Genomic DNA, 19956 nt, shown 5'->3' with positions numbered 1-19956 from the left:
TAGAGGAAAATAAACAACCCTGCACTTTTTATAGATGCCTTGGTTTCCTGGAATGGAGCTTAGTGCTACTGTGTACCTGGCTGCAGAGCCACCTCAGGAAGTCCCTCTTTTTTTTTTTCTTCTCCTTTTTTTTCTAATTTATTTATAAATATTAATGTTTACATGAAATGTAGGTCTTAATTTTGACCACTCCATTTAAATTATCATCTAAAATCTATCACTTAAAATGCAGTTTTGTATTTAAATTATATTCTAGAAAACTCATTCTTACTATTTTCATATGTTTTACAATGACACATTTTTCATTCTGTTTACATATGCCCAAGTTAACAACAATTTCCTCCTAGATTAATTCTGCAGCTATGACATAATATTTTAGACAGTTGTTCCATGAAATGTTCCAAATTGCCAAGTTTGTCATCATAAAACCTGTCAGGGTAGAATTTGGTGCCCTGATAGTTTTGGGATCTTTTTCAACCAAGTATCTTGGCCATTTTTTTCTTCATTTAATAAAAGTTCTCCCGTAAGTTGTCATTTGCTTCTCCTGCATCTCTGCTTTTATACGGTCACTTCCTAAATTTGTGCCCTTTGCAAAGGCAGGTTCGACAGGCTGTAAAATATTTCTGTAACAAATGGGTGTCACATCACAGAGCCTGCACTGCTCTAAAGGGATTGTCTTGTACAAAGGTTCTGTAAATCAGAAAGTAAATGGTTCATGACTCTCAGTTCACAAATGTAATCTGTCAGGTGAGCACCACAGCGAGTTTAGTTTTCTTTTTTTGCTTTCTTATGATTAGTAATGTTTTAATTACTCATCTAGGTCAAAATTATCAAGTACAGTGAAATGTGGGAAATATTTTGTTTATACCAACAGTAATTTATTTTATGGCAAGTTTTTAAGACTGTAGATGCACACAGCTTTGAGTCAGCATAAATGTAGTGCTATAAATAAAGCAAATTGCTCAGTATGTTTGTCAGTTTTATTTTATTAATGTTTTTAGTGAAAATTTATAGGACTTTTTAGTTGGCATTGAACTTTATCTAAAGACACTTTCATATTGAATTTAGTATCTGTTGACATTTATTTGGAATAATGAATGAGTTTGAAAATCGATACTTTTCTAAACGATTTTATTGGAAAGACACGTAATTTCTAGTACTTTCCTTTCTATTGTTGCTGATGCTCCTTTGCAAAGGTGTCTTCCAGGTTCAGCTTTTGCAGCTGAACTGCAGTTTTGATTTTAATATTCTTTATTTGAAATGTGATTACATACTGTATGGTTCGAATTTTTTAATGTCTGCTTTTCTAATTACAGTGATGTTTTCTTATTTTATAATCAAATCCAAAGCAAATGAAAACATTATTCCAACAGTAGAATCAATATTCAGTTTATACAGAAAACACAACTCTCAGACTTTAATGTGAAAGGTTCAGCCTTTGTGTTGTTTTAATTACTGCTAGAATAAAATTATCTTTTGTAACGTTTCAGAAAGTTGGTAAAAGCAATAAACAATCTCCTGGACTCCATTGAGGCCAATTCTGTTTTCATTGCCCGGGGCCGGGGCCCGGGGGGTGCTGGGGTCGGACCCAGCGGGGCTGGCTCGGCCGCGGCGTTCCCGTAACCATGGCAACGGCGCCGGGCGGAAGCGGTGCCGGAGAAGCCCGGCCCCGCGCAGCACGGCGGCTCGCGATTGGCCGGTGGGCCAAGAAGAGGCGAGGCGATTGGCCGAAAGGCCCCGCCCGTAGGTAGCCGCGTGGCGGAGCGGAGGCGGGGCGGGGCGCGGGAGCCGGAGCGCAGGGGAAAGCAAAGCCAAGCAAGGGACGGGCGAGTCCTGTCGAGGGCAGGCAATGATGGGGAAGGCGATGAAATGTCCCCGTCCTCTTCCCGTTCCGCTGAATGACGTGCTCCACAGCCCTGCCCCCTTCACCAGCTCTGGGCTTTCGGTAGGCATCGAACAATCTGGTGATTCCCAGAGGCTCTAAGTAACAGCGGTGTAACTCCCTATAAAGCTCTGCTTGGTACTGGGAGCAGAGAGGGTGAGCTTCAAAGAGCTACGTCTTATTCTCGAGTTGATACTGAGCTGAGCTACTCACTAGACCTCAGAATTCTTTGTTTTGTTTTGTTTGGTTTTCTTAACATATGTGAACTGCTGTTTAACAGGGTGGATTTAGGCAAAATAAATTTGCTCTACAGAGGAAAGTTATGCTCTGGAGATTAGGCAAGAGACTGACATTTGGTGGACCCAGCAATCTGAGAATAGGCCTGGCCATTTTACAGAATGAGGTGGTATAGAGAGAAAACAAAGCAAAACAAAAAAAAAAACCCAAAAAACCAAAAGATAAACTATCCCAAAACAGCAGTAGCTTTAATGTTTTTATTTGTCAGGTAAACAGGAAGAACCTTATCCTTGTTAACCTTTAGAGACTCTCCAAAAGATTTTCTAAAGTTATTAAAAAAAGATTGAGACGCATATGTGCATGTGGAATTTTTTGTGTATAGCACACACATAGATTTCTGTATTGATTTGGTTAATAAAATGCAAGAAATAGTATTCAAATGTTGTCTGTGTGGGTTCTTCAATACACTTTCCTAGGCACAGGCAATCACTGTTGGGGATCTATTATGAGACTGCCATGGTCTTTGAGAACAAGAGGGGAAGCCAGCCAGAATTCCCTTTTTTTTCCATCAGAATGGATAAGGAAAAGTACCTTTTGGGAATTTTTCACTATCTTTGATGCTTCCTTTTCTATAATTTTGACCGTGTTTGAAATCTATTTCTGTTTTGATAATAATATATTTCTAATTGCTCTTTTAAGGAGTGAATTTTCACCTGACCTTCATCTGACCCAGCTTATAGTATTAAATGGGGTATTAGATACATTCCTCTATCCAACAACAGCATCAAAAGTCTTATTAAAGCCAAAATATCTACTGCTTCTTTATCCACCTTAAGCCTGTTATCCTGTGTATGATTAGTCAGTGGAATTTGGACACTGGAGTGATTAAGAAAGGAGTTTAAGGGGAAAATCAAGCACCTAGTTGGCTTACAGTCTATCCATATCCAGTAGTTATTGCTACTGAAGATTAGGAGACATCTTGTTGAAGAGACCATTACACTGTAGTTAGCGGGGGTAGATTTTTCCTCCAACACTTTGTGGTTTTGTTTGTTTTGGGGCTTTCTTTAGCCTTCTGCAGCTTATGTGCTTATGTCATCTGGGACAGATACTAGACTGGGCCACAGATCAGGTCTGGGGTAATTCCTTTGTCTCCTGTTTCCCATCATGTGGATTGTTTCATTTCTGACAGGGTTCTTGGAGCATTTATTGTCTTGTCCTGCATTCCAGTGCTGTCAGCATGCATCTCTCTTCCTATATAATTGAATCAACATAACTAATTAAATACAATTATCCCCAATTAAAATGAATGCATTACTATTGCTCTAATTTCATTCTCTTCAATGGAATTAAATGAGACTGTGCTGTAAAGACATTTTTCTTTTCATGTTCTTTAAGATTTGTCTGAATTCAGTTTTTATCTAGCACAACTGAGTGTTATTTTGTGTGTTTCTTATACATTCCTTGTGGCTGGTGTCATAGCAGGGGGATAATTATAGGGATAGTGAATAGCCTAGCTCCATGGAAATTTCTGCTGGCACGAGTAAAGAAGAAACATGGGATGGGAACTTACTCCGTGACTTCAAGAAAGTCAAATAACTGTGAGAAGAGGTAAGGGAATATTAAAGTCTCTTTTCTCTCAGGTTTCTGGCTGATAGAAGGAAAATGGAGTTGTTTCTGTTTGTCTATCCCTCACTCAGGATATGGTGCTAATATACCTACCTGATTTAATGACTGGCTACTGATGGAAGGGGCTTTCTACTCTTCTCCCTCCATTTACACCTGTGTATTCCTGCCCTGTCAGCAGAGACACTCATCAGGTCACTGTAACAGTGAGCTAAATTGGTAGGAAAGTGTCAATAAAAAGGGATGTGTATTTTTTCTGTGTGTCTAGCTCTCTAAACTGGCTCAGGTTTGGGTCAGATCAGCTGAAGAAGTAGAGAAGAATTGCTGGCCAAAGGGGAAGGGGAGGAATGGGGAAAACCATTTTCGCTGGCAGCTGGCTGTTAATTAATTAGTTTAATCTCTGTAGTAAGGTGAAGAGCATAATACTCTAAGCTGCATGGATAAGTCCTCCTTTCTGCATGTTGTCCCTGCCCTTGTACAGTAGAAGTGCTTTGGAGACAAGGTAATCAGAGCTAAAGTAAGAGAGATTATTTGTAACGTGCATCAGGTTTCCCAGTCCAGTGAGCTGTGCATCTGAGATGGTGCTGGGCTGACAGACTGAAGAGGTCAGTGCAGGGTCAGCTTGTGGCCAGAGCTGGCCTCTTTCTTGAAGGTCTTCCTGACCTGTGCTGACTTGTTGGCCTCTAGGAAACAGAGAGGTAACCTCAGGGTGAGTCCTCAGAGCTGAGTGAGGGCTGTATCCTTGAGTGACCAGTGTCCCTTCATTCTCAGCATCAGTGAAAGGAATTTGGCTTGATGTTTATCAGATTCAATTTTGCACAGGGACTTCTGGATCTGTAAAGGCAACGAAGTTTTTAAATATTTGTTGTCTGTTACTATGTTTCATCTTTACCAAAAAGGAATTGGAATGGTAGCTCTAAAGTAAGGTTGGTAGACAGTTATAAAATGTTCTAAATAATCACAAAGATCTAACAGTTCTGGATTAAAATCTAGCCATACTGGGAATCCTGCTGGTTGCAGTTTAGAGATTTAACCCAAGGATTTCATGGGATGCTGAAAATTTTAACACTGTTTTCTCATGGACAATTTATTTTTGTGTGGTTAGGTCGTTCTTTATTTGGTTAAAATCTGCTTTTTGTGCACACATACTCCTGGTGAAGTAGACAATTTGTGAGTTTCATAGTATTTCCTACTGTGCAAATGTGAGATGCTTATTGCATTGCGTCATGCCTCAGTAACATCCCAAAAGGATGGGGTGTTGGAGAGATGATATAAGAATATCACTGAAACAGTACATGGAAATTCTTACTACTGAGGATTCTTAATGTGCTTAGAGATGTACATGGCTCCTCTTAATGCTCTTGAAGCAAAGAAAAAATGCTTTGAGCAAACTGAGTTTGGTGTAGTCTGAACTCAGTAGTTTTGTCTGCTGAGTGATAGAACAAATCCTGTTTATATTCGTTCTCTGGTCATATCTGGTGCCACAGAAGTGTTCTGAGGTGTTTTTTAGTAACCTTTTTAAGCAGATGCATTGAAGAGAGCAGAGAAGTTTCTTGTGGATCCAGGTCAATTCCATGTGATAGGATACAGACCTGTTTAAAAGACTAGACATGGATGAACTGGGTTTACCGGCCACTTCCAAGAGGGATTTAATGCAGTGCACGAGTTCATACTGTCAACAGTTGCATTTTGGGTAGTTCTGTGATGTGACATTATGTAACTGGAAAAAAGACTTTGATGATCATTTGGGAAGAAGCAGCTTCTGGTAGTTTGCAATGCTTTTGTTTCATGACCAGTTCTCCTCTTCTTTGTCTTTGTGTGAAGGAGAAATAAAAATCAGTAGCAGAGGAATTCTACTCTGCCCAGCAACAAAAGGTTTGTTGATACAAAAAAACCCCAGGTTTGATACAGAAAATTATATGAAGGACACACCAAAGGGAACATCCAAACAATCCATGTTTAGTGAACAGTAAAATAGGTAGAAAGGATCAGACAGTGGTATTATAGCCTTGTTTTTTAAATTGGAAGTACTCTACCCATATGCTACAGCTGTATGTAATTCTCTAGGATAATTCTACAGCCTCAGCCCATGCCTGGCCATTCCTTTTTTTTGCCACTCCGACAAGGATCTGCATCAATATAGTTGCTTTTGTTGCAGCAAGATATTCCTCTTGAATATCCCCTTTCTGTGTCTTTCTGTATGTTTCTGGGGCTTTAGAAGATTTTCAGCGAACAGGTGTTGTGTACTGTGCTAGTGACTAGCTGAGGGCTTTTGTGGGAAGTCAGACCTACATACTGAATGTTTGTCTGCTGGGATTTAATGTGTTGTAATGGTCCTGATGAGGCCATGCCATACATATCTGTTCATCAGTGGAAAGAAGCTGTGTCCCCAACTGCAAGGAAAGCAGGTAGGGTTGGTATAAGATATTCAGAAGTCCTAGATTCTAAAGTGCTGAAAATTTCTGATATTCTTTGGCAGACTGTGTGATCACAGATTCATAGACTGGTTTGGGTTGGAAGAGACCTTAACATCATCGACTTCTAAGTCTCTGCCATAGCAGAGGCACTATATACCACTATATACCTTTCACTATATACCAGGATGACCACAGCCCCATCCAACCTGACCTTGGGCCTTCCAGGGAAGTCCACAACTTCTGTGGGCTACCTGTTCCAGTGCCTCATCACCCTCACAGTAAAGAATTTCCTCCTGATATACAAACTAAACCTGACTTTTTTAGTGTGAAGTCATCATCCCTTTGTCCTAACACCACATACTCATGTAAATGTCCTTCTCCAACTCTTTGGTAGGCCCTTTTAAGTAGTGGGCTGATGCTTGATATCTTCCTTGGAACCTTCTTTACTTTAGGCCAAACAACCCCACCTCTCTTTCTCAGCACAGAGGAGGTGCTCCCCCTCTCAAATCCTCTTTGTAGCCCTCTGGACTAGCTCCAACAGGTCCGTGTTGTTCTTCTGGTGGGGGCCCCACAGCTGCGTGCAGTAGTCCAGGTGCGGTCTCAGGAGAATTGAGTAGAGGAGAATCACCTCTCAACTCGCTGTATGCATCTCATTTTTCTGTCAGACACCTAATTTTTCTACCCTTCATTTGACTTGTTTATTTGGATGATATAACTATTAAATTCTCTGTTGTCTGGACAACAGCTTGTGGTCGACAACCTTGACGTTAGCCTGTAAGCACTGCTGTAACATAACCAGAGAGAAATAATGGCAAGAAGATAAAAGAAGAGGAAAAATCCTAATAAAAAATACATGAAAGAGCAAGACAGTATTGTCTACACATGTGTTGGAAAATCAAGGTATCTGCGTGTTAGGTTAATAGCTTCCTTATTAATATCTGGAATTTCAAAGGATATCCTGATATGATCCCCAAGGCTTCATGCTGAGAAAATAGCAAACCTGTTTTCTTTTTCTAAAAGCTGTATGGGTTGGTTCCATAAGTAAATATGTGTTCTTTTTGCTGCAGTGATACAAGGAAATGAGTTTTTAACCCCATAATAGTGATATGCAATGCCTGATCAGGACAAAAATTGAAGAGCACATAAAAACCAATACAAAAAAAAGCATCCTGGAATCTCTATGAGGTATTGTCTCTGTCGTTTTACTTTGAACTTCAGCAAGACTCTTGTGGAATTTATACTGGCTGCCAAAGCAGAATGCTTCAATTTGAAATGCAGTATAAACATGACAACTGTTACTCTGGTCACAAAGTTTATTTACACCTTTGTTGATTTAAGGCATTCTGGCGAAGCTGTAAATTCTTCTGTATGCAACATGTGGACACCACACAATGCTAGAAAATTTTATTTTCTCTAAGTAACATTGTTGCTTGTTGACCTTCTTTACACTTAGGGAAATACTTCTGTGTAGCTATTAAGACACTAATGTGTTTTTTTTTTTCCTAGGGATTATTCTGATCTAAAAAGGCTTCATTCTCTCTTAAGTGTTCAGTCAAGGAACCAACAGGTATTTTTCAATAACTGTTATTAAATGTGCTTTAGAATTATAATTAATGGTGATTACAGTTTCTGGCATATGCTTAGAACATTGTGTTCTATAATGACTAAAACATGTTAGCAAAATCTTGAGTAGTGGATGTCTGTCTTCTTGTATATTTTTTTTCCCTTTTTTTCTTGGCAACGTTAGGCCTTCTGTTGTGACTAATCATTTAGAATTGGTAAAAGAATGAAACTGATCCTCTTCCCATTCTACAATACTATATTTTTTATTTACCAGTAAAAATATTGTTTTATTTTGTATCTTGAGCAGGTTTTATCCAGCTATTGTTGCATATATTAAAGTAGCCTAACAGATTTATTTTCCTCTGTGCCCTTTCACAATGAAGGTGGGCTTAAAGATGCGTGAGTAACAGCATGGGGGAGAGTGGTAAAGAATATAAAATAAGATCAGCATTTTAACCATAAACAATTTGTCTTTGAAGAATAACACTTCAGCTAAAAATATCCAGGGTTTAAATACCAACTCACAGGAGAAAGTCAAATGTCCTTCACCTCAACTCACTTAGTGAAGCTTGTATTTGCCATTTGAAGCAAAGAAAACCAACACATGATGATGGGTGTGAATCTTTGGAATCACAGAACATTTTCTCCCTTTTAGTTCTGTGAAAGATATAACAAAATTACTCAGGGATTCATCCATGTGACGTAGGAGTTATGCACTTTTTACCTGGTTATAGGCCTGCAATTGTTTCTGAACAGAAAGCTGAAATATGTAAGTTGTACAACCAAAAAAGAATGTGAGGGCTATGCAGTTGTGGAATTTGGACATGTAAGAAGCATAGATAATGAGCATGTATAGCATATTTTGTCAAGCTTTTCTATAATGAATTTTAAAAGACACCATTCTTCACTTTTTACTTACCTTTCGGTACTTGTTTTCCAGTCTTGCTTTGCATCAGTTTTCAACCACGTTAGTTTTGTTTTGCAGAGTGGGTGTGTGTATTCTATAATTGCAAGTTTTAGGTCCAAAGTTCAAATCAGAACAGGAGAAAAGGTACTTCTGTTTGGTAATATTCTCAGAAAACTTAAAATGCAGTGTTGGCCTCATGACTACTATCCCTCCCCTCCTCAGCTTCCAGCTATATATATTGAAAGTGATCAAACCAGTGTGACAAGAACTTGGCAAAATGTCAAAATCAATGAACAAAAGTCCAATGGCCAATGGCAAGAATCAAGAGAAGCTGTTGAGCTTGAAAAATGTAGGTAAAATATTTAAAAGCTGATTATGACACTCTTGTATCTCTGAACATTTTATGTACCTAAAGGTATCACTTTGTTGAAGGGTTGAAGGCATTTGTATTTTTATATATGTCTACTACTTGTACTTTTATGTAAATCCAGTATTTGATATGAGAATTACATATTTTTAACTTTTTAAACCTGTTTATGTCCCTGCCTTTATGAGTTTCAAGCTTTCCCATCAGCAGTGTATGTTGGTGAGAGTTAATAAACTTATTTTAAATAGTGATTTTTTCTTCATCTGAAAAAGTTATACCATTCTGGTAGTCCCAGATTATACATGAAACAGACTGTTAATGTCTGGCAATCTGAAATCATGTTATTCTGTGGTAACTGCTGATATGACATTTCTTAGTTTTTGTTGCTAATATTAAGTTGTAGCAGTGTAAAACTATTGTGGAAAGTTAATTTGCAATTCACCATTTTTCTTTTTTTCTCCCTTATTAGCATGACCTACAAGAATGAGAGAAATTTTAGCAAACATCCCAAGCATCAGCTGTTTCAAGATATCTTTACAAGTTTAGTTAAGGAGAGACTTACCTGCAGGTCAGTATATGAAACACATTCATAACTAAGGAGGAGGGCCACTTTTTGTTGCCTTCCATGAAGAAGCAAGATGCGTGGATAATATCCCATATTGTTACAACAATACACCTTTCTGTGGAAATTACCAGCAGCACTTCATTATCTCAGTTTTAAACAACTGCTTGTGTATTGGCTTTGAGGAGCAGTGCTCAAGTTAGTGGGAGGGAAGAACCATCAGTCCTGGTATGATAAAACTTGGATGACCGTAATTCTAACTGCTATGTTTTCTTGATCATTTATCTGTATGTGGTGCCTGTAATCTACGATTTTCTTTTCTAATTTCTTTTACTGATTCTATTTGTATTTTATCGACTGCTGCCTTTATAGTGAGAGGCCAGTGGCTTCCATAAAATTCAGATTAATTGATGCCACTTGTTTGTATTTAGTTCTATTTCAGTATATAACAGGATTGGAAAGGATAATCCCTTTTCTTATGCTGCTCTCATTTATGTGAGCAAAAAGTGAAAATAATTAAAAATAAAAAGAGCAGAGAAAGATATTTTCAGGGGGAAAAAATGCATTTTCAGGATTTTTTTTACTATACTCCTTTCCAGTGTATTGTATTTTCCTTTTAGAAGTCCAGATACCTTTTCTAAAAAAACCTTTAATTGGTACAGAAGTTTCAAGAAGGAATCCTAGAGCACTGTAAGGTATTAATGTATAACTTCTAGAATTTACAGAGGACTCTAAAAACATCATCTAATTTGCTTAGACCTTTATTCAGAACTAACTGGAGAACTAGGAATCTCTTCTTTGACTGTCTAAATGACAATGAGTTTAAAACAGAATATTTAAGTGATTTTAAATCTGGTATCTCTTTTTTGCACGTGAACTCAGTACTCACCAGTGGGAGGTCAGTGGCTTAGTTTCATTAGCCAAAAATCTAAGAATAGCTTACACTGTGATTTCCCAACTTCTGTTTATGCATTGTGACGTACTTGGCTTATATTTTGGTTTTCTTTGGTGGTTCTTTGTGTTAGTGATACGGCAAAACAAACCTCTTCTATTAAGAATGAAAGCACCCAGGCAAGGTTGAAACAAGCATGAAGTAGTAGATATGTAGATAAACTGGATTATACCCTGGTGTATCTAGTAATGTGTATTGTAAATGTAACTGCAGTAGAAGAGGCTCCCAAATGTAAACCAGGCTCAGGGAATGACTGTCCACCATGGTAATATCTTCAGGCCAATTTAAAATCTGACCTACAAATTTTGCACGCAGATGTATGGTTGCTGTTTTCTTTCCATGAAAGTCTTGTGCTATTCTGAAGTGGCCAATTATGGAATCATAATGAAAAATGGTATTGCTTTGGGCAGAATATTGGCATAAAAGGGCTAAGAGTTTTTTAGTATCTATTTGTAAAACATTTATTTTTATGGAAGTATTTTTAGCTATTGGCGTCGTTCCCAACTGCAAATGATGAAATGGGAAGAGAATTGCCATGACCCATACACTTCTTCTGTTTCCAAGAAACCTATCCAAACAGATTTTGTCCTCAGTTAAAACAACAACAGAAAAACACATGGCAAAAATGTCTAATTTTAGATTTATTTTAAGTAGGGAAATGGGGATAAATACTTTCAACAGGCAGTGGAAATAGTGATTCCATTACTGGTATTTTATGCAGGCTTACTTCCTCTGACACTTTCTGCAAATCTGATTTGTGTTTTCTGCCATGTCTTACACTGGAGAATCATATAGAGAAATATAAAGGAGGAAGTTCTATATGGAAATGCAATCCTATTTTAAGAACATTTGAACTAAATAACAATTTATTACCAGCATAACAGAAGTAGAGTTTTTAAAAGCCAGGATAGATTACAATAATTCCAAAGAATATTTTATTAAATGTAGTGATTTTTACTTCTGTAATACCCATATTTTTGCACAAGTACATTTTATGCACCCAAGTTTGCTGTGGGGCTTCTCACTTATTTTGCCCTCTGGGGCTTTGATCCAAGCACTAAAAATTTATATCAAAGCACAGTTTCTTTTTAGAGATAAGCACATACTTCCCTGCATCAGTTCAGTGATAATAAGTGATGGCTGGTAATGCTCACATAATGAAATAAATTTATTTATAGCTGCTACTGTGTTTGAATATAAATGGTATTAAAAGTTCTGTGGTATGGTATGGTATGTTGAACAGTTGTTGGAGCTCACTAATCATCTTGTCAATTGATCCTAAATCAAACTATTTTATTTAAGTATTTAAACACTTTTTTATTACATTTGGTTTATGTTTTGAATATTTCATTTACGAGCAGTGGGTTATTCATGCTTCATCCATCTATTTTCTTAGAGTATTATTCTGCCTGACATTGTTAATGAGGGATCCATGCTACCAGGTCAGTATGCCAAAATATTGTTTCTTTCTTGGATAAGGGGATGCAGGTAAGTGTCATACATATGAGTTGTGTTGGTGCTTGTGTGTAAAAGTGTTTGTTCTTATGAATGCACACCTACATGTATGTATCTATTTTTCTATATGTGAGGATGGAAATTGCAAATAAGCAGATTCCAAGTGGGATTTTAGATCATTACTGCATAACTTGCTCAATTTCTGGTGTTTCTTATGTCGTGTCTGTTGTTGCTGACCCTAACAAAGAAACTAAATCTCTGTAAACAGATGGCTTGGTCATTGCTCTGAGCCCTAGACTTGGTATTTGACTTTATCATATAGATATGTAAAATTCCCATAATGTGGTTAGTGAAGGAAACAGAAAGCTCCAGTTGAAAAAACTTGAAAATTTCACCTCTTATGTTTTACTTATTTTAAGTAATTCTGAACTCTTTTAAAAAAATATTATTTTTCTTTTTTTCTTTTTTTTTTCTTTTCCTGTAGGAAATGCTCCACAGACTGGGTGGAACTGAAAGCCTAGCTCAGGTAGAATTCCTGTTAGTACCTTTGTCCATTATGTTGCATGTCAGTTTATTATAATTAGAATGATATATGCTGTAAAATGCAGTGTACAGATATTCTTGGTTTATGGAGAGAATGAGTCTGTTCCTCTGTTTTCATATGAGCAGTCAGTGTGGGTTTTTTCACTTTTTTTCAAAACAGCTGTCCTATAATCTAGCTGCATTCACCTAGAACTTCTAGTTAGAAGACTTGAGAAATGCCTCCTGAAGTGGGAGAAAAATTAGGAAAGTCAACACAAATTGGTTCAGTCAAAAGAAACTGTAGACTTTTGATAGGAGATGAGCAAAGTCACCCTGCACTGTAGCAAATGACTTTGCAAAGGGAAAAGCATACTGATAAAATAAATGCTTTTTATAAAGTGTTGAAACAGGTTTAAACCTTAGGGCTACGCTACTAGTAGTGCAGTACAGAATATTTTTTCATGAAACAGCTGCTCCATCTACAGGCTCTACCTGTGCAGAACAGCCTAGGTTTTTTCTTTCCTAATGGTATCCTTTATTTTTGCTTCCCTACTTGTAGTATATGGAAACAGTAGTAAATCTTTATCTTAATTACAGAGAAGAGCAGCCTAATGTAGGTAGGTTCATCTTAATCTGCTATAATTAACAAAAGCTTTTTAATGTTTTCTCTTGACACGGTATTAAAATTGCTCTTTATGAGGAAAACTTTAATGTTGTTAATTTTGTATTGAAGCAATAGAAACTAGGCAGAAACTTTGGTCCTTGCAGCAGACTTCTTGTTCATATGGATACCTCTGCAAGACTCCAATCACAGAATCTCTTTCTTTGCAGTCCTCATCCAGGATTCTGGAAATCCTACCGACTTCCTGCATATAAAAATCTTTTGTCCTCAGCTTAATATAACAGTGCCTCACAGTAATCAGGTGGAATATTGTTCAGTGTAGTAAACAGTAAACTCATACAGACAAATCCGTGTATATGTGCCCTCTAGTCATTAATTAGTGATTAAATAAGATAAAAAAGGAGAATAAAAGAGCAAAAAGGGGAGAGAGTAACATTCATCCATAATGGCATTATTAAAGAAAATCTGCTGTTATTGATGTGTTGTCTCCCAGACTTCCCACAACTCTGATTCAGTTTAATTTTTTTAATGTCCATGTTAATTTAAATGATGTTATACATTCATTTTCAACTTCCATTTAACACCGTTCACTGAATGGAGGATTTTGTGTTACATTTGGACTGGGTAAGAAAGAGTTTGGAGTATATTACAAATGTTCATATAAATTGTGTTTGTTTTAAAAAGTATATGCCATATGCTTAATTACCAGTAAGACACAAAATATATTTGCGTCTTTATTTTTATGCATTCACATTTGCTTTATTTGTACTGGGAAAATTGGAAAATTTTCCCTTGACCCAGCATATATTTGTGGTTTTAAATTGTATACACAATATGATATTATTACTTAAGACTTGGGAAAATAATAATTCATCAAATGTGCAAAGGAGGCTAAAGAGCAATGTGTGCTTTTCATATAATTTCATCTAAGTGCCAGGAATAATCAATTTGTAGTCTAGAATGTAGGGAGAAGATAAGAGAGCTCACCATTGTTGAGAACTTGCTGGTGATATTACTTGAGTATGATTTTTCCTGTGAAAGGTGAGACTTTGTTTGTCGTTTAATTGTGCTAAAATAAATTTTGACTTTTTATTTAGGGATGTGTGTATTTAGAGGAATTAGAAAATTTACTATTTTAATATACCCAAGGGCAAATTCTGATACCTCTGTATTTTCAGTTGCATACTGATATAGCAAAATCTTTTCCAGAAGTTTTGTTGTAATCCATTTTCTCTCTCTCCAATGATGGCCTCCAGTGCAGTGCAAATGAGTTGCAATGTTACCATAAAGAGATAGCAGTCTCTTTTCTTGGTGCATCTCTCCTGGCAGACCTGAGTGGTTAAATGGGAATCATACTGAGCCCTGACAGTTCCTGGGATGCCCAATATAAAGTAGTAAAATTGCAAGACCTAGAGCTGCTGTAGTTTATTCCAGAGGCTGAGTCAGATCCCACAGCCTCTAAATCAGAAAATCATCAACGTTCCTTCAATTATTTAATCACCTCAGCCAAGACTGCTAGCAAAACATTACTGAATTTCAGTGAGAAATGGAAAGACTTTGAAATTTGATAATACATCACTTATCACCTTTAAAATTCTGAAAAGGTTTTTAAAATTTCATGCTTAACTATTTCACACATATAAATGACTTATATGTGACTGAGAATAGAAAAAATTAATATATGAAGAGGTTTTATTTAGTTTCTGGGTTTGAAAATTATTTAGGTTAGAGGTAAATCAAAAGTTAGATGTAAGAGTTAGAATTTGAATATAGACAGGAAGATGATGAAGTTCAGTGTCAGTTAAGGATAATTTTAAATTCAGATACGAATCTGAATTCACATGTTTCATTAAACACACATGGAGCTTTTTTGCTTTGGATATCCTTAACCATATTTTCTATGGGAAGTCCACCTTCATTGCAGTTAATGAAAGTCTTATATAAACCTTTTAAAGGATGTATCCAGTCACTTTCTAAACACAATATTCAAACTATGCTAGAGAAGAATGATGCATTTTTTTGTTATCTGTGGAACTAGGCTATTTGAGTTCCACAGATGGACTTCACAGGTTTGTGCAGTCAGTGCTACTTGTACTATTAATGCCATTAATAAGAAGATGGTACCACAGATGACTGCAGCCCTCCTGGCCACCTCCTATCCTGGCTGGGTATGCCTGGTTGCCTCTGCTGGCAGTTGAACTTAATGTTAATATAATTTCATTCCTTGTGAAAGTTTGGACGATTGTCTTATTTTGTTTTTTAAGCAGTGACTTTGTTTTCTTCTTTTTTGTTTTCTTTTTTTTTTTTTTTTTAATAGGAGATCTCTGTTCTTTTTTTAAAATTCCTGTGGTTTTTTTCCCTTTGCTAACTGACAATACAAATGATGATGGAGTTCTTGTTAAAATTTCATGCTGGTTTTTTTAGGCTCACAGCAGAGTTGCTATGACTCTTTTGTGCAGAGTCATGAGTCAAAGATCAAATTAAAATGTATGAAGGGGTTTCAGTCTTGCTCAGTTTACTCCATTTTGATCACATCAAACTTCCATGGAGTATAGTTTGGATCCTGGTACAGGTTTGTGAAGATCCAGAGACTAGTGTGGAAATTTGGATGTGGGGTGGAATCAAGCGGCTCCTTCATGTGTTACAAGAGTAGGTTTTCAATTCTCAACACCGTGGCAATTGTACAAGACTGTTTACTCTTTTAAGATGTATTTGACCAAGCCCTGATTTTTCAAATAGCTTGTTCAGCTGTATGTGATGCCAACAGAATTTAAAAGGCTATTTAGAACATAATGAATGAGTAGTATTTTTTGTATTTCATTGTTATCCTAAGATATTTTTCATATTTTCAATATATTAACTAAATAATGAATAACAAATACAGTATAAATATAGCATTACTGTCTGTTTAATTTTCCTATTAATCAGACACCTATTTAGTGAACTAGAACTGTGAATATAATTTATGAACATAGCAAAGGAATTTTCTGTTTAAAAGCTTGTTTGCTTTTTTAAACTGTATTAGCTAATTTAGTGAAAACAAACATTTTCAGAACTTCAGGAACTGTTAAGAAAGACATATTAAGCCATTAAGACATATTATGAACATTTTAACACTGGAACTTGATTTTAGTTTTGTGTTTTCTTTCAGGGAAAGAAGTCTTGTATCTGACTGCTCTTCAGTTGGAAGATTATCTAGTGCAAATGCAGCAGGGAGAATCCAGCATTTTCATTTGTCAGATGAGCTGAGTCCTGATGAGATACAAGAAAATACTTTCTCTCTTCATGCAGGTAGGGTTATAAGGTCTAATATTCTATTATGTCTTTACATACACTTGTGCAAAAGGACTCAAAATGTTACAAAATTATTAATTTTTATAACTGCTTTATGCAGTAGGAGCATCAAATTAGATTTGTTTGTTTTCAAATACGTGATAACCGCATTTATTTTCAAAAAGTACACTTTTTGATAGAAAGAAGCAAACATAAAGTATCTGGGAATATATATTTCTTAACCTGTAAAAACAGTGACAAAAGAAGTTATTTATTTAGTTAGCTTTGTGTTTAGCATGAGGTTATTTGATCATCTTTTTCCTCAGTATTTAAATTTTCTATGATAGATCAATATGAACCCTATGATTTCAAAGTGATACTCTAATGACTCTTAGTCAGGTGAGCATTCATTGGTAGTTATGGAGGAGATTTCTCAGTAGAGTCAAATGGCCCTTAATATTATTTCTGAATTTTTATTCTAGCTTGTTGTGCTGCAGTTACTGGACTGGTGCTCAATGAGACTAATGCTTACCAGGTTGTACAGGTAGAAAGATTTTATTCAGTTAAGTAATTATAGTTTATAATTTCACTTAATTGTTGTTCTTTGTTATCATAATTTAAGAGATTGGAAATATGCTTTTCTGTAATTTTAGTACTTCTCTTTCTTTATAATTTTGCACACAGAGACATAGACAAAGTTTATCAACATAGGTGTCTGGAAGAATAAACAGCTTTATTCAGACAAGATTAATTTTGGCACCTCTTGCTATTATTTTGTCATATTCAAAATAAGATAGTAAATAAAAATAATCACAGAATAAACTGAGAAATGTAAATTTTGAATTTCATGACCTTTATTACAAAAACCTATACAGCTTTAAATGGACATGTTGTTTCACAAACTATTTCTCTTTTCTTAAGAGTATGGTATTTCTGAGATAACTTCATGGCATTCTATCTCCAGGGATAAACAATTCTTAAAATCCTTGGTTGTATTCCAGACCTAGTCAAAGATATAAATATTAACGATGCTAATATCAGCTAAAAGCTGTAGCCAGCTCTTAAACTCTCAATGTTAAATCAAAGCCTTCAAGTTAGCTTAAAGCCCAGCTAGAGGTATTCCTGGAGGAACTGAGAGACCAAGAACCTTAAGTATGCACAGGAAAGAAGTTTGTGTATATTTCAAAACTGTTGGTTAAGAGAAAAGAAATGAAAGTAAGTCTAGAAAAAAAATTGATTATTCTTGAGCACTAAAATTGTCAATAAACTGTACTGATTTAGACAACTTTTATCTAAACAGTGTAACTATATGTTTTAGACTGAGTCTGATTTCAGTAAAATAAAATATCACTTGTTTAAAATAAATGGTTTTAACAGAGAGGCTTTCTGCATTGCCCCAGCAGTGCATGGTAACTGTAGTGTCAATAAATCGCTTAAAAATTGATGGTACAATGTGCAGATCTGGAAAATGAGTTTCAAGCTTAATTTCTTCTTCTCATTATGTTAAAAGATAACAACCTCTCTATTTGTTTAAACACCAGCCAACATCCCCCTTTCAGACCAGGTCACAGCCTCAAGCATGTTCATTTTATTTGGAATTCCACCCTACAATACCACTGTAGTAATTTTAAATCCTACTTCTTTCTTTTTGCTAATATAACTTTGAGAGTTACATGGTATGAAGCAACTCCCTTGGGTTAAATACAGAGGAAAAAAGGGTGCAACTTTTTCAGTTATGTGCCAAGGAGGTCAATCTGAGGAACCTGTAAATGTCTATATCATTTTGTGTCAAAGGGCTCTTGGATAAGGCAGTTGGGGACTTCTGCTGTAGCTGCCCTGTCCTTTGTCCTTGTCACAACCTTGGCAGCAGTCTGCAGTAATCCTGGTAGCAGACAGAGTGTTTGACTCAATGGCTCTATTGCACAGCCCAAAACCTAAGCTCAACCATGGCCTAAGCTTAATTCTACCTTCATGAACAGTTGAAGAAAACATCAGGAACCGCAGAAGGGCCGCAGCAGAGCTGACACCTCCGTTCAATTCCATTTCATTCAACTCTTCTAGAGAGGAGAGTAGTCTCCATCAGGAATCTTGTCAACTAAGTGGGAGCAGTTCTCCAACTTAATCTATCAGTGCCCATCTATCAGACCTACAAAGTGGATAGTAGAGTGGGGGACACATGGTTGCATGAAAATGGAAGCTGAAATCAGTATGGTTTATCACAAAATCCTGCTGAGGCTATCACTTTTGGTGTTTTTACAATTTATTTTTATTGAGAGTTGAATTTTGTTCCTGACAATTCAAAATATGGTGCCACATGGTGACAGGAGAGCTATTGCTGCAATTTCCTTCACTTCTAGAGGCAGAAGCATTTCTTCTTTATCCATTCACAGGCTTTGTGGTATCAATTAAAATGTAACAATGATTTAATTCTCATACACATTTAAGTTTATATTTTAGGTGCGCAATAGGATGTTGAGAACTTGTCCATTGGTATTAGCTTCTGGTTTATCTGAACATTGATTTTTATTTGTGGTTTGCACGGAAAAGGGCACTAATAATGCTGACCTTTTTTTCTGTTTCCAGGCAAATGCAATATATACAATAACAAAGCTAATTTTACCAAACAAAGAAAAGAATGCTGAACAAGTGAGATTACTACAGGTAACTCCCTTTATTATCATTGTACAGTAAAAGCCCCAACAGTCCCTGAGAATTTTTTATGAATTAAAGTTTATTTTGAAATAAAAATTATATTTAAAGAGGACTCCCCTACCCTAAAACAACAAATAGCCCAAGAATTGAAAGTTAAATAGAGACTCAATTTCTGTTTTGATTTACTTTGTTTCTGACACCTCATGTAGAGTAAAGGAAAGTCAATACTTTTCTTGTGATAATCTTTCCTCTACTTTCAGGCTGTCTATCATCAGATCTTCTTTACAGAGTCTTGATTTTCATTGAAACTCACTCTAGACTTGACACTCTACTAATATCTGTTATTTCTGGAGCATTTTGCTTTGGATTTTACATAATATACACAAAGGCAACATATAAAATAGAGAAAAATTAAGTGTAGAATAAATATAGGCCAAATAAGCATAGAATGGCTCTTGGTTTTGCATGCCATAAATGTACTGGTTTGAGTCTACTTGGCTAAAGGTTATCAGTAGTAATTAATTACGTGGTAGCTTGTCTCAGTCTCTGTGCAGTGGTGAGTGTCCCTCTAAGATATGGGAATGTAGTACTGGAGGTTCAGGGATGAGCACAGCTGCTGCTGCTCTAGTTGGCAAAGTCCTTAGCACAGCTGAATGCATTCATAACACCTGGTCTTTGCTCTGACAGAGCCACTAACATGGCTCTGTAGCTACTCCACTTCTTTTGGATTAGAATTGGAGGGCAGATTCAGTGCAGTAGGTACCATTCTGCTGAAACAAAATTTTATAGTGCACTTCATCTTAAGGATGAGATAAATACAAACTTTCTGGAGAGGAGGTATATGTAACTAACATACAGTCTAACAAACTGGAGCATATGCTCAGTGTAGTTGCCTCACACAACTGTAAGGAGCTTAATTCAT

General features: G+C 36.3%; 1 protein-coding gene across 1 annotated transcript in view; it reads left to right on the top strand.

The window, feature by feature from the left end:
- The first annotated feature begins 7270 nt into the window (after positions 1–7270).
- Positions 7271–19956, top strand: part of NEK10 (NIMA related kinase 10) — a 76312-nt gene continuing 63626 nt past the window's right edge. The window contains 12 exon segments of the mRNA XM_062502783.1: positions 7271–7344; positions 7666–7726; positions 8852–8982; positions 9466–9568; positions 11872–11952; positions 12450–12491; positions 13047–13104; positions 14069–14150; positions 15534–15758; positions 16261–16400; positions 16865–16926; positions 18966–19043. Coding sequence (XP_062358767.1) covers positions 7271–7344; positions 7666–7726; positions 8852–8982; positions 9466–9568; positions 11872–11952; positions 12450–12491; positions 13047–13104; positions 14069–14150; positions 15534–15758; positions 16261–16400; positions 16865–16926; positions 18966–19043 — 1137 coding nt within the window.

This window comes from Cinclus cinclus, chromosome 1 (genome assembly GCF_963662255.1).
Source record: "Cinclus cinclus chromosome 1, bCinCin1.1, whole genome shotgun sequence".
Taxonomy (NCBI): domain Eukaryota; kingdom Metazoa; phylum Chordata; class Aves; order Passeriformes; family Cinclidae; genus Cinclus; species Cinclus cinclus.
The sequence above is the reverse complement of the archived record's forward strand: the minus strand, read 5'-3'. Positions and strand labels throughout refer to the sequence as shown.